At 36.9% G+C, this 25,874-nt stretch overlaps 1 protein-coding gene across 1 annotated transcript; it reads right to left on the reverse strand.

The window, feature by feature from the left end:
- Positions 1–4,082: 4,082 nt before the first annotated feature.
- Positions 4,083–25,040, reverse strand: LOC136825448 (uncharacterized). Its single transcript, XM_067081919.1, has 6 exons — positions 24,915–25,040; positions 23,550–23,619; positions 23,303–23,392; positions 20,748–20,771; positions 10,284–10,429; positions 4,083–5,320 (listed from the first exon to the last, which is right to left on the reverse strand). Exons 1-6 carry the CDS (start codon positions 24,981–24,983, stop codon positions 5,102–5,104), a joined length of 618 nt encoding a protein of 205 aa, XP_066938020.1. The 5' UTR covers positions 24,984–25,040; the 3' UTR covers positions 4,083–5,101.
- Between the last annotated feature and the right edge of the window lie 834 nt (positions 25,041–25,874).

Below are 25,874 nucleotides of genomic sequence, written 5' to 3' on the forward strand. Positions count from 1 at the left end.
AATCGGTTGATGACGTCAAGAGAACTAGCCATGACAACCCCATCTGTGATGTCACAGGAACAGACGACGCTTACCAAAGCAGAAATATTAGTAGACGAACTTTGTACCTGTACATGGACATACTGTAGACTCCAGTGCGGAACTTGTTTGACATACATCCCTCATCCAGGAATGTGTCTGATTGATGTCTATGTTGAGCATGCCACTGCTACCCCATTCAACATTGTATACAGAGAAGATGATAGGATAACCCCTGTGCACTGTCAACGGACTTCGCACCGTTTGACAGAGGAGATGTCCTAGTACTGTCAATGGAATGTGCATTGTCAACGGAGGAGATGTCCTATGAGGAGATCCCCGATGATGACATGAGTTCAGTATGCTACTCAAAAGAGGAGTTACCTTATGATGGTAGGGCATCACCCCCCCCCCTTTTTCTTTACCTTCTTGTCAGAATTCATGACCACTCACTAAGGTGTGGGGAGGCTGGGTGAGTTTCCACTTTAATAGTAGTAAGTAGTATCCAGATAATTAATTTTATCATAAATATTTTCATTATTTAGAATGAATCTTACCTACTGTTGAAGTTAGCTGACTATCACATTGAATGAGGGTGGTGGGTTAATGCAGCCAGGGAAACAGTTGTTCAGCCATGCAAGCCAAAATTTTTTAATGAGGGGGAAAAAGCTTCCTAATACTGCATTCTTGCCTGTTGTGTGATCCTTACTGGCAAGACTGTCACCAGATGTTGGAACCTAAACAGGGTGTAAGGAAGGCCCTCATAGCTAGACTTGTGAGAGGATCCTGACAGGGAAAAAGGACTCGGTCTCGTAGAGTACTAGGACTGCTATGTCCGAGTTGAAAGCCTATAACTGACAGTCTGAAACTAAAGACAACTGCCATCTTCAGATATGAAGGTGAGCTCCTGTACACCAATGTGTGCCATCTTGCTCTCAAAATTCAATAGAAGGATTTCCCAACAATTAATAATAAGATAGAAAGCGAGTTTACTACCATATTTAGTTCAGGAGAAAGCGTCTCTGTTGCACCGATAGGACTAAGGGCTTTACACATCTCATAAAAAACTTGAATGTTTCACAAATATGAGGCAAAAACAGTAAAGTCTCCCCAGAGCATTATTGACAAGCTTCTCTAGCGAAAGGTATTAGAGGAAATAAAAAGATGTGCTTGTGGTATGGAAGCCATAAGACTTATTTTCAAAAATAGTAAAAGCTCAGGAATCAACTGTGTGTGCATTGATGTAAGCATTCTTGGACATAAAGAGTGTTTGGCCTCTTAATATCACAGTATAAATTTTTAACTTCTCCTCATAAAGGTTGAAACCTGTCCAGGTAAACCCTTAGAGTTTTAAAGCCACTTCTTCATTGCCTACCAAAGCAGTTGAATTAGGCATTTGTCACAAAACTGGGAAGGGCTTTCACTTCTACATGTTAACTCTAAGCAATGAAAGAGAAAAAAAGAGGTTGTCACCATAACGAAGCCCACATAAAAGAAAGGGCTTGAAGCTCACTAATACACTTTGCCGCAGCAAGCGCTAAAAGAAATGATGTTATCAAAAGGTTAAAATTGAGGTAATGTTAAAATCTAAAGGACTACATCTGAAGTTCATCATAAACACTGTTAGGAAGATTTGAAATTTCCAGCACAAAAGATTAAGAATCTCTTCAAAATTCAAATTGTGAGCTATTTTTCAGTAAGCATGATGCAGAACTGAAGACAGTGTAAAGCGGCATCCTTTGATTGAGATACTGGCATAACTTAATCAGGATATCTATAGTGGAACGGGTGCTGGACATCCTTCTGGACAAGCACCAAGATCAATAAACAAACTACTGTTATTGATACAGTCAAACAGCAGAGGGCTTTCTAGACTTCGGGATTGCTTCTTTGGCTACTCTAGAAATGCCCTTAGCTCGTAACAGACAATTGACAATCTCCATGCAGTTAGATGGAGCATGTGGAGGTTTGATGGAATCTTCTCTAATAAGACTATCTGAAAAGATCTTTCCTAAATGTAAGAAGATGAGGAACATCTACTGCCAGGAATGGAAGTTCAGGAAACCATTCCCTATGGGGCCACCAACGAGCTATCAATGTCATATTTATGATCTGCAAAGCTTGCAACATGAGTATTCACTCAAAACAGCAAACAGATGAAAAGCATTTAGTTCTAGATTCAACCATTCTTGAAGAAAGAAATCAAATGCCTATACCTAAGGATCCTGGCATGGAGGGTAGTAAACTGGGAGTGTAGTGTTTTGGGCAATTGGAAACAAATTGGTGTTTGTCTCCCCCTAAAGGTTCCACAACTACTGGCAAACCTGAGGAAGAGGAGATCATCTGACAGAAGACCTTGACCTTTCCTGCTGAGTTGGTCTTCAATAATAGTTTTTCTCCCTAGGACAAAATGAGGTAAAGGATGATGTTCCTGTACTGTCCAAAGGAGAAGGAAGTTTCTTTGCTATCATGAACAAAACCCTTGATCTGCGTCTCCTTGTCATCTTGTGTAAGAATTGAGGGGATGAATTGTTGGAAAAGACTGTGATCGTATCGTCTCCGACTAGATTTTCCACATGTGAAAGCATTATGTTGTTTACCATCCAACTCCCTGACATCATACGTTTCTCAGGATGTCCCCCCCCATATTTACCTCCAAGACATCTGAGTACAGTGTAAAGGTTCTTGAGATCTACAGGCCAACCCATGAAAGTTCGAAAAAGTAGTAGAAAATTGTTTGTCCATCTGTCTGTTGGAAAAACTCCCCAAAAAGTCGATCTTTATCCCCAGATAAACAATGACTGGATTAAAAAAGCTTAGATTGTGTCAACATTAAACAAAATGTCCAGCCCTGAGGCTAGACATAAAAGATAATCCTTCACCCTCAAGATCGCCAGAAATGAATTGTCGAGAACAGATCAATTATCCAAATATAAGAGAATGCTGATAAGCAGTTGACTCCATCCTGCTAAAGATGCCAACACAGAATTCTTGCGGTGCTGTACTTGGACTAAAACTTAGAGCTTAGAATTGGAATCCCTTTCCTTAGAAGAAAAAGTGTAGATACTTCTAAGAATGAGGATGTACTTGGACATGGGTCCTATATGTCAACAAAAATCATCCTTAGCCCTTCTGAAAGGCCACCAGGACCAAACTGAATGACTTCATCAAAAAGGGAGTACGGTAATATAAACAAACATGTTGGGACTGGAAATGTCCAATACTGGCCTCCAGCTCGCTCCCTGAGGTCTTGGGAACAAGAAAAAATGGCTTGATGGAGGAGGAAGAGGAGGAGGAGGAGTAGTTTTAGTGCTTAGTAACGTGTAAATGTAAACCAACTTACAGGTTTTTGAGATTTCCATGTGTGAATTTTGATTTTTGGAACTTGAGCAGCTTTTCATCAGTAAATTTATGGGCTTATTTGTAGCTACAGTACTGATCAGGAGCTGCACAGATGAACTTGTGATAAGAATAAGAAAAACCTACCTCTGCTCATCATAAAATGGGCCAGAAGTACATGAGCAGGATTTGCAGTGTGACGGTTCGGTGGATCAGGTGGTTTAATGGATGTTGACAATTTTTACAGGGAGTTTTCAAGGACCAGATTTCCTAAGAAAGCTTACTGCCTCCACTTCAGAGTTATGGGTTTTCTCGTGTCTGACTTGGCTGTTTCTTTTGCATCAGGGGCAATAACATTGGCCCCAGCAGCACGTCTGTCTGACTACAAGCTGCGACTACCACGCTCCTTTTCTTTCTTACCTACAATGGTGCTCTCGAGGTTTCAAAGTTTGTAGCATACATCCTTTGCCAGTCATCATTAGCCTGTGCAGAAGTCTTAAAAAGATTGACTTACAAGATTTCCAGTAATATCCTGGAAGCTATTCTAAGGTCATTCATTTCCTAAGCTTCCTCATCATGTCTTTAGTTCTGCTGCATTAGATTGACCCCCCTTGCTAGAACTGGAAGACTGAATCTGCATCTCAGTTTCAGACATTTTCTTGTATTTTCTAAGCAAACATGCACAAATCTGAATAGTTAAGATGTACATAAATAAGATGCAAGAACAATTTTTCTTGAACAAATAACTTTATTACTTCCACAAAAAATATTACATCTGTTTAAAAAAAGGAAATGGTAAAGGTGCTATTATAGTTTACCTTGGGAGAGTATCTATTAGGAGTACTACACAGTAACAAAAGTTGATTGGCATCAATTAGAAAGACTTAACACATTACATTACAGAAAAATATGTGCAGTTCAATACCAATATTAACATTTCATATAGTTAGTTATATACTGTATATAATTTTTAAACGTTATATAAATTTGGTGTCATGCAAATTATATGCTAAGACCCTTTGGTTCATTTGAGCCATATAATAGTTAAATCTTACGGATTGGTTTGTGGCATAACATTACGTCTGTTTCCCAATAAAAAAAAAAAAGACTATACTAACAAAGAGAGCAATCTACATATAAAAAACTTAAGTACATAAACCTTTAAAAAAAATACTGTTACAAAACAATCTTGGATAAGATTAAAGTGAGTCCTGAAAATTTATTGCCAATATTGTACCTTAAAAATGAGAGTATTTATGAGTTCAGATCTGTGACCAGTTAACATTACACAAGAATAAAATGACACAACCGATAAGGAATGTCATGTTAATAAGCAACAGGTTAACAATTTTGCTCAACTTCTTTAATAATAAAGTTTATTAGAAAATACAACTACACTTCATAAAAAATGGATTTTTGTTCTGCAAGACAAGAATGAAAACTAGCATAAGCCTAATCATTAATCTCTCTCACTATAACAACTTTTGTTTTTTTCCCTTTCATTCATCATACAAGGCTTTCTTCTCATTAGAATTTTCTTTGTACAAATATCTATTTATATTATTTGGCAAGCCTTAATAATGTAAGTAAAGTGGTCAAAGTTAAATGCTACTCAATCTGCAACATTCATCCAACTTAGCAAAACAAAGGTTGTTAGTAAAAAGACAATTTTCATTTACATCTTGCATGTTACCATAATTCCTGTAATAGATTTTTCCTAGTTAAATAACTGAAAGTTTCAGGTTTAGTGCCATTCTGAACCAAACCCATAGGCTGAATCAGAATCAGAATCTGCATTAACAGGAGGCATCCCAGTCCCTGAAGTTGGAGAAATGGGCTCAGTGGGTGCTAGTGCTGAATACGCAGATACTGGACGAGGGGCAACAAAATCTCTGTCTTTCTTGGTTTTTCTTTTCTTAATTGGACCAAACTTCGGTGGTGGCATAGACTTGGATTCTTTATCCTGAAACAGATTTAATGTAAGCAGGGAGTGCCATTAGCTCAAACAGCAATTACATTGTTGCTATTAACATGCAAGTTTTTAACATTTTTTTTTTTCCATACAGACCACCTTGCCAAATTTATCCAGAAATTTTTAAATTAACTGTGATAATGTTAAAGAAGTACTGATTACAGTGGGTTACACCAAAACCCTGTTTCGGGCATTATGCATGGGGCACTTTAAAATTCAAAATTTACTATAACATTTTTCTAAAATTATTCTAATCTTTTTTGTGACTTCTATTGTGGCAAGATTCCAAATGATTTAGAAATTTTGGCTAATTCCTACAAAATTTTTTCTTTAGAAATTTTAATAAAGAATTATATGAACTGCCATTTTGAATATTCCTACTTAATTTGGCTAATGTGTCAATTAACAAGTTTTCTTTTGTATCAACAACTTAAAAGTGTATCCATCTTCAAAAAAAGCACCACAACCAGTTGAAGTCATGTCATAACTTAATTTGCATTGCTTTCAGTCGTGAGCTGTTTTGTTAATTCATTTGCAACAATGTTAGTATATTTTTTCATTTTTCTTGTTACAGGTACAGTAACACCTTGTTCCTGTCTGTCTTCAACCCAGGCCAAAATCAGAAGAACGAATTTCACCAAGTAGCAAGCATTTAGTTAACAGCAGATGGAGTTATTCCAGTGACCATCCAGAGCTGAACCTTTAAAAGGCATTATGGCAGTATCCACTCCAGTAACCAGACAAAAAGAGACTTTGCAAGATGCTATTTGGATAACAAGACATAAGCTGGTTAATGAGGAGGTTGATCTTCAAGCCATTCCACAGTGTTGGTTACAATGTCTTCAACTAAGTTAACAGTGCATTCTGTTTCTAAAATAAACAAGTGGACACATGAACAGAAGAAAGAAGGAAAAGTTTTTAATAGAAGCTGGCCCTTAGAGACAGTGCTCCGGGCTTTGCAAGGTACAAAATAGTGCTGAGGCTTCCAGATTCCATGAAAGCAGATCTAACCACATGACAAAATGCTGTATTTATTATTTCACTTGGTTTCTGCTCCCAGAATGGATTAATTCACTCTTCTAATGTTACTGAGTTAATAATACCTGACTTCAGGTACCAAAGTAGACTGTAACTTAAACTTGCACCACACAAAAAGAATATAGTTATTGGTATCACAGTAGCATGAACAGGAGTTGTATGTAACAATATAATTACTACACTAAACAATGTAATAACCTCTACATTCTGGAGAATGGCTTTAATAGAAAATATTGGCTTTTGGGTCCTTTTCAAATTGTACCCTTACTGGATTTACTTTATAGATGCAAACTTCTTCCCATAGCAGTTTACATCTATAAATAAAGTACATCTGATGAGGTTACAGTTCGGAAATATCCAAAAGCCAATGTTGCTCTTCATTGAAAGCATTCTTCAGCATGAAGAGATTACAATGTCTAGTAGTGAGTATACTTGTTGCATATAACTCCTATTACTACTATGATACTCATTAACCATGATTCTTTATTTAATAAACTTAAGAGGCTGAAGTTACACAAGTCAAAGGTTTGCCTCTACATTGGTACCTGAAATCAGTTATTTATCTGGGTAATATCACAAGTGAAATCAATGCTCTGGGAAGACACTGTTCTTAACATAGGTACTCCTTACTGTGTGATCAACAAGTGAAGGAGAACCTGATAACAACAAAAAAAAATATAAGGCACTAATGGCTTCCTAGTTTGTCTAACAAATATACACAATCCCTCTGTAAAGGTAGATAGCTTCTTACTTTCATGATGATTCATCAGTCCTTGGAAAATTTTCACTCCCTAATCTCTGCAATGCAGTGGGATTCAAACCTTGCTCTGTAAAGTAATCACTGACACAATTTCCCCATTGTTGAGCTTGCTTTTTTAGATGTGTGTGGGCCATTCTGCATGACACAACTCGGTAGCTATCCGCAGTTCCTCTCGTCCCTTTTCGAAGTGGCTGCTCTGTTTGCCTCTTCTCCTCCATGCACCTGATCCTAACCATTCTGGCTTCCCCCTCACTCATGAATCCAGAGGTAGATAGTTCATCTCCTCTTGTGTTTGTTTCCCTGGCTTACAAATAGAAACTTTTGAGGAGAGGACCTCATGAAGACCTGTTGGGCCTAGTCTACAAATAATTTTTCTTCCAAGTCCTGCTTTGAAGTCAGAATTAACTGCCATACCAGCTACCGCCCAATCCTACACCTTAGTACTGCTGTTGTGGCTTCAGTCACACAGATTTTGTGACCTATGGGGCTTAGGTCAGTTTACTTATATCAACATTAGTTTGCCATCCTTCAATAGTGCTGCTTGGTTCATTCAGATGGTCAGTATTGGGATAGCCTATGTTATCAGACACGTAGGGCCTGGTAAGGCTGCACATGACTACAATCCTTCATTGAGCCCTACACGATTGACATGGGGTTTTGGTTGCGCTGTTACGATAAACTGCAATCTTTTTTGCCCTCTCCAGCCATATTGGAGAGCCAAGTTTAATCAGCAGTAACCTCCAGCCTTCTACGTGGCTGCGCTCTCTCTTTCCACCTTATGTTCCCCAGTCAGTGTCACATTGTGTACCCTGGCATCATTAACCATTAAAAGCAGTCTTCTTAGGCTTTCCAGAAGTTTCTCCGTAAGTAGAGTGTCTTTGTACCAGGCATTTACTATATTTTCTTTTCACAGGCAGTCTTATGTGCTTGCAGACCTGGCCTCTATACTCCACCGCTAGTTATCCTAAGATTTTGAATTATTCACCTCCCTTCCTTTCTCAAAACAGGCTCTTCAAAGTCTTTTCAGCTTACCTGCGTCCCCTGTTTAGGCACTGCCATGAGCAGACTCTTCCTCTGTGGCACTGTTCCCACTATGCTGTGAAGGAGCCATCACAGTGGTTTCATCAGTAATGTAATTGGGGTGGTCTTCCTGATGAACAGAACAAGATCCCTTGGCTTTTCCAACCAAATGGACCTTCAACTGAACTTATGGCACTGTGATGTCTGTGTGGACACATGAGTTTGCCACCCTTCTTCCATCAACCAGGGGGACATGATCTTGTGCATTCTGTTTTACCCTTAAGATATGGTCTTTGCTGCATTTGGTAGGTCTACTGTTTCTATGGCAGAACCTGGCTTTTTGTCTGCACACAATGAGTACTAGCATCAAGGCCAGTCTGCAGTGTTACCTGCAAGTCCCACTTGTCCTACAGTTTTAAGTTGTAGTATTGCCATCCTTCTCATTAGTTTTCCCAAGTTGGGTTCTGAAGTATATGGCTGACTTTGCCTTCACAGGTTTGGGTCCCCCTCAAGCTGTGGATGAACTGCTTCACCAGCCATACTTTGTGATCAGATTGTGGAAGGTGTACACTGCTGACTCCCTACAGCTTCAGATGCCTTCCAATTGACAAGTCATCTTATTCATCCAACCATCAGAATTCTAGATGGGTAATTTCATGAATTCTGATGGTTAATTTCATGATCTCTGTTGGTGGATGACTGATTGGTGGGCCTGATGCAGGAGGTCTCTATGCACAGATCTCCCTACGCTTTTTGATCACCTCAACTTTTCAGGATGTAAAGACCATCTTGCAAGTGCTGGGCTTACAAGGTAATTTCACTGACACTTCAGTTTCCTCTACCCCAAAGGTGTTTTCTTTAAAAGAGCAGTGACTGGCTTGTCAGGTAACCATGTTCAGTGACACTACCCTAGGAGGTCTCCTTCCTGCTAAGACCAGTAGTTTTACGAAAACTCTCTTCTTCTGGAACAATTTATGTAATTTGTCAATTATGTTTGCAGAGTAGTAGGAAAATTCACAAGTAGACAACACCCCATCTTTCAAGTGTAGGGGAGTTCAACCCAGATAAATCACAACAGTAATCTCATACAATTATGGTGCATCTGACTGCCCTTAATACAACAGTAATAAAATATCCAAACTTTAAATATAGGCACTGGGACTGTACTGGATGCAATTTTACATGTTTATCAAAGAAGACAACTCAATCATTCTACCCTGACTAGTCCTTGATCTCTACCCTTTCTTCAATGTGTAAGCAAAAAATTGATGAGATAGATTGTCTGATCACCTGTTGTTGGGTATGTAAATATCAAGAAGGAATTTCTCTACCCTACTCTCAAGATAGGGACTGTGATTTTTTTTTAATGTCTTTTTTTTTAATAAGTCTTTCATTTCTCTGTACTGGCGGTCTGGGAACTTTTATTCTGGTGTGGGGTTTAAGTGAATCTGGATCTATAATACTGATTCTTCCCAAAGTTCAACTGCTATTGTATACAAAAAGGGCAATTTTCAGGCTACTTCATTAGTCTTAAAAACAGCAAAATCTGTATTTTTTATATCAAACTCAAAAAAAATTGTTTAATATTCAACTTCATACAAACCTGTTTGAGTTTCCTAACCACTCAAGGTAAAGTAAACCTAAGATTCAAAAGTATATGAATCTGGAGCTTTCTTGCTGTTTTACAGTAATAATTGTACAAAGGTGTATTAGAGAGATCTTAATTCTGGCATTTCCAAGGAAAAATCTAACAAGTAATTTTATGAGTTAAGAACTCTAATAACTTCAGATACTACTGATCTCAGCAATATAAAGTGTGTTCACTTTCAATCTATTTTGTCCCATAATTCTGTTTTATTCTGATCATTTGATATTTCTTTTTCATTACGCTCTTTGTATAGAATAATGCATTTGCCTTTCAAATTAAGGAATAAAAGTACTGAAATTGCTAATGATCGAGGCCCTTCCGATAGTTCAACCAAACAGAAATTACAAGATTAAGTTGTAACTAAAAATAAGATACCATTACAACAGGTCTTTCACCTTCACATTAATTAGAGCAGAGAGAGAGCCCTGTCAGTGGTCTGGTTAAACTACTTAGTAATAATTAGGCCAAGAAGATGGAATTTTACTTACTGCGTCGGGTAAAGAGTCTGAAGATCCCCATGTACGGTGTAACCTAGCTTCAACATCTCTTGAAAGAAGGTTGTTGAATGCTTCGGTGGTTTTTCGAACCTTAACATTGAGAGACCCAATACGCAAGAACCCAGCAGCCTCTTTTACTGCAATTTAAAGAGTATTATACAATATATTACATATAACAGAGACCTTTAAACCATTCAGTACTATCAATTAAAAAGCAAGGTGTGTTTCATGAGAGCAAATTATTTATAAAAAAAACACTAAGAAAAATGCCTAAGAAAATTAATGTCAAATATGAATTTGCTAACATACTTTTTTGAAAATTAAAAGTTCTTTAAATATGACTTCAAGATCCAAGATACAATAGTTCAAAGGTATGGCAATTTTAGATTTGAAAACATAAATAATCCAAAATGACAACTAATCCAGAGCACAAAAACTGCTTAGAAAGTGTAATGCAAAATTTTCCCTTACCATGCAGTTATAAAATCTATAAAATAACCACATTGAAATCTACAAAACCACCAAGACCACGAAGGATAAAAAAAAAACTACCACTGGTAAATGAAAAAAATTCTGCCCATCACCATATCACAGCATGCTTTATCAATAAATAAAAAAAATATAGAATGGAACCATGAAACCTCATGCATAAATAAAGACTAGGTAAAAACCTGAAAATATTGATAGCAACAGAAGACTCGTAACATGGGTAAACATTTTCACTGGAATGAAGATCAGCTATATGTCCACCTGCACAAATTCCACAGTACATAGACAAAAAATACAACCACAGCAAACAACAATATTCTCTCATTAAATCTATTTAATGCATTAACAAGGGATTAAAGGATTATTTTCATAAGAGCTTTTGACATAAACTAGTTGGAAAAAAAACACATACCAACCACTGCAAAATAAAAAAAATGCTACACTCGGTATCAGGGATCAGCGTAGCAAGCTTTTAAAAACACTTCCTAAGTTCTTGCTGGGGTTCTCTATAGGAATATTTTGGAAACCTGACATACACACGCACAATATAAGCTACCTGTCGAAATATTACTGCTGCCATAACTTCCCCTAAACTATGGCGCCGTGCACTCTTTGGTGAATCATCATCATCACAACTCCTTCGACGCTGACCTTGGCGACGTTGTCGAGCGCGAATGTACTGATCCACTGATAATTTTTCATATTACATTAGTTGGTGACAGAGTTGATGAAGGCAGTTAGCAGAAATAATGTTAGTGAGGTACACCACCACAGGTCAAGTGTTAGCAGCTAGGTACACATGGAAAGTTCTGCAAATTAACCTACACACTGCACACAAAGTTTCATTTACAGTAATTTAAAATGAGCCACCACCGACACAAATTCTGTAGTAACGTTATTACATTAGCTTAGGATGAGCCGAAGTTACATGGAGACATTTCAACTTGCCAGAAATCTTAACATATACAGTACAGTACTTTATTATGCAGTATTGCGATAACAGACCTCTGTAAGGAATATCACCAACGTACTTAAGGAAACTAGCAATAACTAATCTAAAACTTAACAATAAACCCATTAACATCATATAATGAACACTACTTACGATATTAGGGAAAAGTTTAAAAGTTTAGAGAAATTAACGCTTCAAGTTAAATACAGACAAAGTTTCTAGTTACTTTGGTAAAAGGCCAATCTATCAGTTTCTAGAGACAATATTGACTTTTCCCGACCGGCAAAATGATTTATCTAAAAATTTGTGAGCTACAAAGGTTGTAAAAGCAGCATCGCAAATAATGGGAAAAAGTTCACTGTTACCCAGAACGATAATGTTGCCGATTCCATAAGGAAAGTGCAATTTTCAAAATAACCAGACTCTTCAATACATTACAAATTACGAGGAGAACACGTACTATATTGCTCTCATTCTTTCAAATCCGAACTAAAATGCATCAGAACAGGCACACTCTCCTGGAACGGCCCTAAGTTTAGATTTTTAAATGGAGTTTTACAAATGGCATACAGTAGACATCTGGACTTGTCCCTTTAGGACAAATTACATTATCAGATTGAATGTTCACTTTTCAGTTTCCAGCTGAGGATTAACCAAATTCTTGAAAAGTGCAGACATTTAGCATATTCCAGGAACTGCTTCAATTCATATTAAAATACCAGATTATTAGTGAAAAGCTAATGTACAGTACGTACCAGTAGTTAATGTGGCACTATGAAGTTAATGTACCAGAATTACTGATATTTTTAAGAGCCACTCTGTTGATTAATCTTGTACATATTTGACCCCGACTCCTGTGTTCTTTGTGAATACATAAAAAAAAAAACATTCACATAAGATATTTGCACATATAACCTGGTGTGACCAAATTAAATATGTCCCTTCCATCCTTCAAATGTCAAAAAAAAGTGAGGGTGAAGGTGAATATAAGTTTCTCCCAGTAATCCATAAACAGGAGTCATTATTTTTCAAGAGTAAGCTTCATGCAACTCGGGGACACAATTATCAAGCGCTCATACTAGTGGCAAAATTTTATAAACAACATGCATTGCAGTTTTTAGTGAAATTTTTTGTCATAATTAGCGCCTGATTAACCAGTTGAAACAAATGAAAAGTATAGCTGAGTCTGGTTTAAGCTGGGAACCGAGAAAATTTGCATGTATATATCACTTATTGAAAGTAATAAACTCGTTAAATCAAGGTGAACACAAAGAACTTCATTTCAATCACAACATGAGACTCTGAGAACATGTGCCATGTGTTTTTGAGCACTGCTTATAAAATTCAATGCAGAAAGTAGCCTCCTTTGAACATTAGAAAGGAGCTTTAAGTGGTTTTAATATACCACAACTCTAGTTCTCTCCTTCATTCAAGACTCTTTGGGAATTAACCCACTCTTGAATAAGACGCCCCCAAAAAAAAAAAGACTGAACATTCTGATTTTCCAAGCAAATAAATCCATAAGAAAAGATCATCCTACTATTAGCCCTTCGCTTGCCCATGAAGCCTTGTGTTATGTTTACAATAAAGAAAATACATTACAAAAATCAGAGCCAAATTTGTAAACTGTAACCATAGCACTTTATGTACTAGAGTACTTATACCAATGGCTCAAAATTGACAAGACTGTTGGATGTGCAGTTGAATAAATGAGAAAATGGCATATTCCGCCTCAGAAATGAGGCAAGCAAAGGACCTTTTCCCTGCCTGCAAAGAAATTTCGAGAGGTCTCCCCATTGTGATATGATTTAACCACAATGGATTGAAGGAAATAACCTTGCCCCTCCCCCACACAAAAAATACACTGATACATTGTGCCAATCCATGGTAGTTTTCATAACAGTCAAATAAGGCAGATAATGTTTATGTTAGGAGTATGAAATCAGATTTGCTCTCCTACTTTCAGTTACCTCTAAAGCAGTGCCATAGTCTACATACTGATAGGACTTCTGTTATCTTAGCTTTATCATAAGCCCTTAATAATAAAGTTACTGTAGCATAGACTAGGCCAATTTCTGCCATGGTCAACAGGATGTACCACAAATAAGGTTAAAGTAATTTATTTTACATTTTCAAGCTAAGCACCTTTTAGTTGTACAGTACTACCTTTCATTGAAGTTAGTTCTAGCATTGCATTGCCAACAACTGATTCTATAGTTTCTTATGGAATAAAGTTAGAGATTAAGGACATTTGGCCATTACAATACAAAACTAGGTTTGCAGCTGCTGTATTTACCAGTCACTTTCAAACTCATATTATCCTTAAATGTATATACAGTATACAGCTATAAGACACGAAATTCTTGGATAGCCTATGAAAAACAATAAGGCCTAGTCAAATAAAATAACGTAGCAATTATAAAAACTGATGATTATTTAAGGGGAATTTTAAAAACACCATCCATGATTTGCAAATCAATACTAGCAGCGTAGGGCTTAATGTAATTCATCTAAATCCATGTTTGGCAATACAAATATACACGGCTGCTTCAGCCAGATTTTAATGTAGTCAGATTAGTTACAACGTACAGCAGATTCTCTCAAAGGTTTACCAAGACGCACTACTTTGTCTAAGGTAGTAGCATATATATATAATATAATTGCATAGAATTATAAATTCAGTACTGAGAATATTAGTGGGAAAAGGTCCAAAGCACTAACATTTAGGCAAGAATCCATGTTGTGTTCAAGCATGAGGGTTGTGCCAAATTTTCCTTATTCATCACTTGCTCGACGTATTACAAAGCATCCTTCACTATCCGTCATGAGGTCCAATAAAATCTCTCCTTAAAATATCAGGATATAAAACTTCAAATTTATATCTATGGTTATTGACTGGTAAACGCAAACCACCAAATCACAAAGTACTGAGGAGGCCAATTAACGGATTAATTTCTGAAAACTGACTTTGCACATTAGAACTGACCAAATTTTGCGCAAGTGTGGGGTTGGCATCTCTACAATACAAGGTTTAATTCAATAGGCATAACACAAGGTTACCAAGACTACCATAGTTCTATTTACATTCCTGTATCTCTACTTTGAGCTATTTACTAAGCAAAAGGGCGTCCTATCGCAGCACATTGTACAAGAAAAAAAAAATTACCAGAGAGGGCGATTTCCTGGCATGCATACTGCACCTAGATAATTTAAACTTTCAAACTCAAAAATATTCACACTGGAGAGGACAAAATTAGGTTAGTTTGCAAAATGAGTGGAAATAAGTAAAAAAAAAAACCCTGCAGAATACTAAAAAGCAAAACTGGTAAGGGTCAGGAAGGCATCAAGTTTCAGTGAGTAAACCAAGATAGGAGACTGCTCGTATCATCATCGTTTCTAAGGTCGTCGTCACTATCCCATTCAATAGGCCTGTAGCTATGCATTTCTTGCTTTGCTCGCTCTGATGGAAAACACACAAAATCACAGACAGAAGATAAAACAATGTTCTGGTAGGCCTACACAGTACAGTTTGCTGCCTTCACGAGTCATACTCCATTAAATAAAATGAAAAACGACAATATTAAAAAAAATTTTTTAATGTTTTTTGAACATATATTAACCAATAAATAATATAATCACCAAAATTCCAGAAAATAATTATTACATTATGACATTTTACAATAGTTTAAAAATAACCGTTTAAAACGCACTAAACAAAATTTTTAAACTAATTCCTATACACGAAATGCGTTCATGAAACTCATCACAAAGATTGTATAACTAACTAATACAGAAATTCCTATTCCCTAAAACACAGTAAATGACTAGGGGGGGGGGGGGAGAGAAAGATTTTAACCAGTGTCACCCTAATCTCAACAATCCCTTACCACCGTCTCGAAGTCTCCCTTCTCTTCTCAATATTTAAATACCACTTACAGCAAGAACAAGAAAAAATGCTAAAAGAGCAAAGTGACTAATTAAACATCGGGAGCGATCGTTCCTTTCGGCAATCTTACCAAAATATTTTGCTATATCCATACAATGAACTTCAAACGTACTGAAGAGAAAAATGACCCAAACATACCAAGAAATATTAAACTATATACCACCGTAACATAGCACTCTTATCTACCTCTAAGACGGTAGATGAAACTTTACGAAATCGATTGGAGTTATATGAGAAACATCCGATGATCTAGCTGCGCACATTCGCGTTCGTCATTAAGGGAGCAAAAGTCAATTATCGTCTCCGTCTTCCTTCCCCTTCTCTATAGTTTCCAGTGTCCTCCACTCAAAGTTTTTCCCCCCTAATTATTTACCGAGAATAATTGATGGGGTTAATTTTCACTCTTTAATTTACATCAGACGTTCCTCCGGCCCTACACAATTTATCAGCTATTCAACGCCTGTAAGGATAGGCCTACTTTCGCAAGTCACATTTCTGCCATTATTTAAAGGACTTCAGATCTCATGCTAAGTCTTTCACCTACACCAACACCACTAAAAATGAATTTAAACGGTTTTTAAGACATAGAAAAGTGGATACCTTCAACTGTTCCGCTAAAATCTAAAATACTTTCTAATTCAAAGTAGTGGAAGAAATATAACATTTTACAAAAAAGCATATCCATATGTACCTACACTAACATCTTCAAGAATATGACAGCATAGCTTTTGTGATTTTCTCAAATTATTTTCTCAAATACGACAACACAGCTTATATTATTTTCTCAAATGAGACATCGGAGCTTATATTATTTTCCCAAATAAGACAACACAGCTTACATTATTTTCTCCATTAAGACAACACAGCTTATATTATTATCTCAAATGAGGAAACACAGCTTGTATTATTTTCTCAAATGAGTCGACACAGCTTATATTATTTCCTCAAAAGAGACAGCAGAGTTTATATTATTTTCTCAAATGAGTCAACACTGCTTATATTATTTCCTCAAAAGAGACAGCAGAGTTTATATTATTTTCTCAAAAGAGACAGCACAGATTTTTTTCTCAAATGAGACATCGGAGCTTAATTTCTCAACAACGCTAATTTTACCTTTTCGATGTCCACGGCTCTCCGCAGTAAAAGCGTCTTATTTTACATTCAAGACTTCATAAAAATCAGTTCGAATGAACAGTAAAGAGACTTTGCCCCAACTTTCATGTTACTCTTAACGCTTTTATCTCAATTCTTTTTCATGCATGAAAATTACTGCAGGATGGTTAAATACAAAAAACAATACGAGCGTTGACTAAGACAATTCAATTCGAAAATAAAGAATGAAGGTCACGATTTCTTCTCGAAGAAATGAAACGCACAGTTAAACAGCGTGTCTTGTAATTACAAATGTGTATTCGTTTACATAATGCTAACCGGAATTGATAGCCAATAAAGGAAAGAGAATAAAAAAAATTACTCCTAACAGGAAACACATAGCACTATAACCAAGAAACTACTATGGCTACATACGATACCTAATTGTCGGTAAGTTTTCTGTCTCAACATTTCATATCTCTCTCACATTTACATAATACTCGACTCTTATAACAGCAAAATATTTCGGTTAATAATTAAACACTCCACCCATCCAAGTATCGTTGTCAAAATCTCAGTGGTCTATCGTAATAAGAATATTTTAAAATTCCCTGGCTAAACTATGTTCAGCTCATTTTGGCCCGCAATTACCGTAAAACAAGGCAAAACAAATCAGTTGCCATTGATGATGGCAAACATATGAACATTCGTTACGAGTAAAAATATATATGCACAAATAGCTTCTTACACTAGATACTTTGCCGAACAACGGCAATCACTAAGAAAACGAAAGTTTTCATGACACAAACACCGTTTCAGGAACTATCTCGATCGAAATAACCAAACGGTGACGCTGTCGCAAATTCTAATTTTCCCGCCATGTACATTTCTAAAGTGATTTATTTATCGCCATTCCAGGTTTACTCGTATACACTTGGCAAAATCATACAGAGGCTGCCTATTTATCAGTGTCCGTCTGTTCATCAATAAGGTCTCAATATGTTTTTGGCAGACTGACGTGTTAAAATTTGAAGAAAAGCGCAATTACATTATTACCGCAGACACGTTAGTAATGCTGTTGGTTTGCTTTATCAAGGTTTCTCAGCTGGATTACCGAAAACCTTCCCGAGATATTTGGGGAGAAGGGATCTTTTTACATGATAAAATACTAAACCTTGACAAAAATTTATGGTCTGCGAACATTCGTACTTTTTTAAAATGGCTGTGGAACCAGGATATATACAACCACTGAGCTGGCTGGGAACATCAGTATTCCGAGGTATTTTTAGTTTATATGACTTGCGATTGTGCTTTTTTTCAGAAACCACGCTGACTACTACATAAAAAAGTAATTATGGCCAATTCCTTTTATTTCACTGAAAGTTTTTTTTTCTAAGTAAAAATTCTATTTCAATCTTCGTGCTTAAGTGACATAAACTGCGAAATGAAAATTAATTATAGCACGTGCTCAAGATCCTTTCACTTTCATTTTACCTCCATGAAGCTTTGTTAAATATACTAGAAGTGAAAGTATTCCACTTTAATAAATATTTCTATTCAGGAAGAAAGGGAGAGAAGAGTCAGTCCCGAATGAACATAGCCCGGCACCCTCCGTCCTTCTCAATATGCATGAGCTAATTACCCACTTAGAAAAGTTTCTAATGGTTTCATGTTTAAGGCAATTTTTCCACGAGTTGGTGATAGATAATGGAGGTTCTTTTAGGGAATGGGGAACTGTAGGGAGATAGGGCTAGGAAGGTGGTGGTGGATGATCACGGTTACGGTAATGAAGTGAGGAAATGGAGAGGTCTGACTGGCTCCGGGAGTTTCTCACAAAGAGCTGGAGAAACACAACTCGAACTGATTCATTTAGAAAAATACAAGTCAGTCATCCAATCGCATGCACTCAATTCTCCCCGTGAAAAAAAAACTTGCTTAGCCGACAGGGGACTCGATACGGGAGAACGAAAGTTCACTATCGTTATCCTTGTTTATTCGATAACGGCCTTACTTTATAGCCTATCCCGCTTACTCCATTGATTTTTAGTTTATAGTTTTCTTGGACGTTCTCTCCAGTTAATTTTTGTTTATAATTTTCCTGGATAATGTTTTCTCCAGTTCCTAACTTTTGCAACTTTGCTATTAATCTCCTAGTTCATTGGAAAACTCAATGTCCTTTGTAATTATTTAGCTGCCAGGTTAATTGAACTATGCAACACCTTTATTGAAAAAGCTGATGGGCCAGTACTGAAACTATTATGGTTTTCTAGTTATGTGATTTGCATGTTTAAGCATTTACGAAGTGTCTGCATTTAACTTCCTTTGCGGGGGATGAATTATGTCGTACATAAATTTTCCCAACTTTCTCTTTCCCAATTTTCTCCTGTCTTTTCTGCTTGAACTTCCGTATTATCGAGTAAAACAGTTTGAACGTTTGTCGTTAGTTATAATATTTTCTATTAAATTCTTGCGTCCTTTACCATATCCATTTTTGTCATTTTCAATATTGCCGATAACCAGGTAAAACTATACTGTGAAAAAGTTTTTTCCTAAACCAGGACAGTTCATTTTAAATTTGACTTCTAGATTTAATGGCTGCTTATTATATCTAGAAAATTGTTTTATTTCATAACTCGTTACGCTGTCAAGATGACTTGAAATATCATTTGAAGAAAAAATTTAATTTCCCGAGCACCCCTTATGATTATTCGAACCAAGGAGATCTAGATTCGAATGACTCTGGTATGGGTACATGATTAATATATTTGGTTGTCACCCAGCACACTGCGGTCGTCTGGGTCCAGATAATAAGCCTACTGTAAATAAACCCAGAGGAAGACTGCTTATTAATTTGGCGTTGTAGCTTTACTTTCCTTAATAGGATGTGTTAAAAATCTTATTTACTCCTTGGAAAATTTTTGAAATAAGTCACCATTCTAACTCCAGGGTCTAAGAGTTAAAAAAAAAATAACTGAATAAGATCACCGTACTTTAAAGTTTAACTTCTTTTCCTGTCCCAGCAGTTCTAAGGAATCTTTAAATGACCCCTCCAATTCCACTTTCACGATTACCTTTCGTGGATGCTTTGCGACAAGTTAGGTTAAACTGATACAGTGTTTTTACAAGCCGAAAATCTTGAATTTTACACTATAGGGTCACTGAACAAATTTCGGGCATGGGAACTCATTTGAACTTTCAGCTTAGGTCTGAGAGAGAGAGAGAGAGAGAGAGAGAGAGAGAGAGAGAGAGAGAGAGAGAGAGAGAGAGAGAGAGAGAGAGAGAGTCCTCGACATGCAAGATTGGTTAATCCCACATTCTACAGAAAGCTGCTGTGAAGAGTTCATACAAAATTGGAATAATAAACTAACTACAATGGAGGCTGAAGCAGCTCATTAGATCTTCCAACGACGTAATTATGCAGTATTTTTATTTTCAACACCTTTATCGAAATGTTAGTATGATATTCCTCTTTCCCCTTTCATTACAGAAGTTCAAGGGAACTTGAGAACATCCACCAAGCAAATCAAATTATGCAACAAGAATGGACTTGTTATAAACGTGGTCCCCTTTTAAATCTAAATATTTTAATCCAGAACCACAGTTACTAGACCATCACCTATTATTCATACAGGAAAAAACTACTTTGTTATAAAACTGCAAAAAACTTAGGAGTCAATAGAATCATTTTAAGTGGGATATCTTCTTTCGGTATTTCCTATTACCTTCTGTTACATCTTTCAAGAATGAACACCATACTCTTTAGAAGCTTGAATTTCGTGTCAATGGCCCTGTGGGCTTGTTCCATATGAACAGGTTTCAACTACTGAATAAAAATAAAATACTGCGAATGATCCCCACTTTAATAAATAACCATGTTAATCTGCAGTTCAACCTGAATAATCAAGTTAAAAAATCTAAAATAAACCACACCTGACCACAATTACCCCGGAGAACGCAACATAGAAGGTCAACTTACCAGAATTCCTCCTCTGGATGATTCCTGAAAAAGAAGAGACAAGCGTGAGATTGCAGTACTGTAATCGTTATACCTTATCAACCTACAAGTTGTTACATCTTTCGTCACGTTGAATTTTTTGTAGTTAACACTCAAAAGTCATTTACGAATAAATTAAAACTTTACAAAGGGATTAGATGTATATAAGTGCAGCACAGTAATTTGATTATACTGTATAACTTTACTGATAAACAAGAATGCGAGTTGAGAAGAATCTACGGAGCGAGCCTCCAAACTCAAGTTCACTAACAACAGAGTTCTATTTCCTCTTAGATTTAATAATTACAGTAATTAAATATCCTCAGAACACCATTTTAAACAGTGAATTAAGAATAAGACAGTTCTAGCTACGCCTAGTTATGAACCAAGATGGTTGATAAGAAACCCGCCCACTTCCTCCTCCTCCCTCTTCAAAGCATACAATGGGAGGTGCCACACGTTATCATCTTATTTACAGATCTAATCAAGATAACAGCGATAACATAGGACCTTGTAGGTGCTGCCACCTTCTTTTAAATGACAAAACGTCGTCGGTATGCAGATGTCTGACGAGAATGCATATCTTAAGACTCGAGCCCCTGCGCTCATCAGGGCACTTGAGGCTTAATATTTTTAATTAGTCCCAGTTGTTATCGCTCAAGGTAAATAATGTAACCTTTGTGGCCTTTGTGACTATCTTTTATTATTCAGTGAAGGAACGTGTGTTCTTTGGTTGATACACTTGCATGTTCTTTATTCATGACTCCAGTTAATTCCTCATCTGAGGTATTCCCAATTCTGCATTGCGTATATAATGAACTAATTGTTTCATTAATTATTTTTGTTCATTAGATATGTCCAGTTTAAGGTGGCAACAATTACGATAATGAACAGTTACATTTCAGCACAGATTATTACTTTAATGAGATGAACTCTTAACAAACAAAAGCAAAACTTTCAATTAAACACATGACTAAGAACTCAACAAACAAACTGCTTAACAATTTGTTACTTCTTGATACTGAACAAGTTACACGTGACAGGTTCCTATTTCTAAGTATTAAGAACACTATAATCGATAATTACCAAATTCATCAAATCTATTACCTTACAATATAGTACGAATTATTATCAACTAAGAGGCAGTGACTAAGTTGAAAGGGGTAATTAATTTACCATGACGGACTGATTTTGATTTTATGCTATTCAGCACTTACGGCCCAATTAAGACAGCGAAAGGAGGCAGTGGGATTGGTTGGATAGCAAGATAAAGAGGCCCAGAATATCGAAGAGGTGAAGTACAAAGGTCTAAAGGTGGAAATGGGAGAAAACCTCACAGATGAACTGTGAAGTAATAGTTACTATAGAAGAAAACCTCCCAGTTGCACTGCACAAAGCAGTAACAGTGCGGTTGGATAGCATGACTTAAGGAAGGATGCGGGGTGGAGGTAGTGTAAAAGGCTAAAAGGTAGGGGCCGAGGGGACGCTGCAAACACCCTTTTGTAGAGCTACGGTGCACCCCATGAGGTGCGCTGACGGCACTATCCCTTACGGAGACCAAGAATTTTGAAACCGTGGTATTCACCACTCCTAAACAACTTTAACAAAATCAGAGGATTATCAGTCGTGTCAGTAACATAATATAGTTACGTACCTTAATCAGGTACCAAAGTCTGCTGTGTTACATGATGGAAATCTCCAACACAAAACTCAAAAAAATGTGCCACCCATTCAAATGGCTGCATCTGAACTTTTAATAAGATTTTTATCTTTCAAGATTGTAAAAGTTAAAATTTTGGATCGTACCAAGTGGCACTTTAGTCATGGTGAGGGATGGAGGAGAATCAGTTTTTGGTATCATTCAAACAATAAGATAATCGGAAATTTTACACCTAAGATAAACTGTTAATGATATGATAAACTTCATAGAATAAGATATACTGTTAGATATCATAAGTTTATAGTACTACAATAAAGATATATAAGTTACCTGTCGGTAAGTAAACAATAGTATTTTTGGCTCTCATGCTGATTTCGCCAAAATTAACTGATTTTACACGTACAAAATTAGTTTCAGGTACACCAAGCTTTAGCTCTAACATCATGTTTGGCTGGATGACAAAAACATACTAATCTACCATGTAAGAAAAGGAGAAAATTAGTTCATCAAAGAATTGTCAGAGAGAGAGAGAGAGAGAGAGAGAGAGAGAGAGAGAGAGAGAGAGAGAGAGAGAGAGAGAGAGAGAGTTAAACCTCATCTTCTAAGAAACGGTTATCACTACTCTGAGGTGATTTGGGAGACCTAAGATGTCTGGGGGATCTGTCATGCGCCCCAAACGTGAGAGATCTAGTGATCTTCTGAAACCTCTTTGAACCAATCCTCTTAGCCCTTTCGAAACTCTGCGTCCCCTTCTGAATGCGGTTATGAAGTGTCGAAGAGTAAGTCCTATTGGCCTTCTGTTTGTGGTGATCGACCGAGTCCGGGTCACATCCAAATAGATTCGAGAGACCGAGGTCCTCCTCGGGGCCATACTTACTCTTCTGAGTGTCATGGGAAACGGTGGAGTTGATTGTGTTGTACGTCCTGGCCTTCTTTCCGGAGTAATCGCGCATGTTTAGGTCAGCACCTACGGAAAACGGCAAATCTCTTATTAATTTACCCCGAAATGCCGAACTTTCAAGGGATTTTTCAATCCCAAGAATTGAGAATTTATGGTTATTAAAGTTAATTGCACTTACAGGGCTAATATTCACATACTAATATGATGAATATGCAAAACTTACCAAAGTGAACCAAGAGGTCAAAGACTTCTGTTCTATTGTACATAGCTGCGACATGAAGTGGCGTGTATCCCTGAAAAACAGAAACTAGCTGTAAATAATCATCAATCTTCACCAGCACCAAGATTAAATCACTCGCAAAAAAAAAAAAAAAAAAAAACAAAGGCAACGTAAAATACCTTGAATTTCGTCTCTTTCAGACTACTGTCAGAGAGACATCAGGAGAGTGTTTAAAAATTCAATCGACAAACTAAGTGCTACCTGGGTCTCTGACTTGGATAACATCTGTGCTTTACAGAATGTTAAATGAGCCCATAAAAAAACGAATTTCATGGCAAATATAATTATACTATTTTACGAGAGTCTGGCTGGTATTGTTGAAATGATTAAAACTTTTCCATCTCTTGTCAAGATGGAAAAGATTACTGGACAAAAGACTCACTGGTCTTTTTCATCCAGGACTTATTAACTTGAGTCTCCTGTAAAACTTGACACACTTTATAAAAGGAGATAAATAGTGATAATTTTAATGTACAAGAATTCTTTCACTACTCGACATCAGCTAAAACTAAACTAATGGTGGAAACACAGCAGTAAAGAAAATCAAGTATCGTAAGTTCGTAATCAAGTCTTGGTCGATACAGCAGCGAGCATTCAGCCACTTTTCTACAAAATACTTACTATATGAATATCACGATGTTTGTTTTTTAAAGTTAATTTATCATCGTCTTAATATCATGCAGACCATAAGGTTAAAGAAGAACACGTTTACCTCATACTGTGAAACTGATCTAGAATTTTTCGTCAAAACTGACTTGAGGTACATTTCAACTAGCCTTAGACAGTCAAATGTAACACTTTAAATTTACATTCTGGCTAAGACCAACGATTTGGAAGCAGTGGTTAATATCAACGAGTCCGACAGAAATTTACGATTATTCACAAAGTATCATTTGTATTAGTATTGGAAATCAGGAATCCACACTCTGCCACGTAACTTGGAAAGAAAACAAAACTTGCCTTGCATCTGAAACTCCGAAAAAAAAAAAAACCCTGTAAAGGGTTGGCAGCAAAAACGAAAAGATACGATAGATCATGCTACACCATTTTCGAGTCTGTCCATCAAAACACAGTAATAAAATACAGACATTCATATTCATGAATGGAAACACTTAATAAGCTTTTCCAGTTAAGGATAAGCTTTTCAAAAAAGACAAGATAACCATAAGAAAAAGGAGAGCAAACCACTATCACAGAGAATGTTAAAACAAGACACCATTTAAACAGCTCCCTGTGGAGAATAACTCTTTGTTCAAGTTACGTACCCAGCGCATTAACTACGCTCTTTTATATAATATGTATACATACGTGCATAAATAGCTGATTGCTGAGAGCATGAAGACTCGGACTCTCGTTCAAAATTGCAATTGCCAGCATCTCAAGTTAAATTCGCGCAGCAGCGTCACGATTCCGGAACCTCTGTGCTTTACCCATGTACAATGATTGCTTTCCAGAGAAGTTCTTTGCGGAAGTGTATGTTAATCAAGTGTTCTATGTTGTATGTATACTGTGTGTATGCGCACGCGCCCAAGAGACCGGCGTACAGCATCATGGGCATGCCAGTCTTAAAGAGATGTCAAAAACAAAGTAACACAGTGGGCGCTAAACGAACACTCAAATAACGGCACAATGAAGTCCTGGAAGTCACCGTTCTTTGTTTGTACTACGGTGACATTGAAACCGCAAGGACTTTTCCTACGTTACCTGGTAGTAGGGTAACTACCAAGCAGGACCCACTCCTGCTACCAACTGTTTAGCAGTACGCTGCTTTCGTCCACGGAAGGATTGTGTTTTGACAATTAACTTGGCATTCTCCCTTTGTAAATATAGCTTAGCCTAGGTGAGTACGTCATGATCAAGTTTAGCCTAGGTGAGTACGTCATGATCAAGTTTAGCCTAGGTGAGTACGTCATGATCAAGTATAAGCTTCATATGTTATTTGAAACATAACTATTACGATTTCAGAATATTGTACAGTATAAGGCAAATTTAGGTCGAAATCCTCAACTTGCTGACTTTGATAAGAACTACTTAGCATGCCGATGTACTGTGTTAAGAGTTTGTTATGACACTTGTGAACCTCCCTCCGTCCCCCTCTCCCCCCCAAAAAGGCCTTTTGACAGCAAGCCTTAAAAACATGAATGTTTCTGACAACTTCACTCTTGTTTACGATATGTGCATTATCTTGAAAGCTTGTTCTCATGCAAAACTGACTCAAGCCACAAGAAAAACCATGATATTTACATATACATATGAAAAACAAGGGCA

This window comes from Macrobrachium rosenbergii, chromosome 37 (assembly GCF_040412425.1).
Source record: "Macrobrachium rosenbergii isolate ZJJX-2024 chromosome 37, ASM4041242v1, whole genome shotgun sequence".
In the NCBI taxonomy this organism is placed as follows: domain Eukaryota; kingdom Metazoa; phylum Arthropoda; class Malacostraca; order Decapoda; family Palaemonidae; genus Macrobrachium; species Macrobrachium rosenbergii.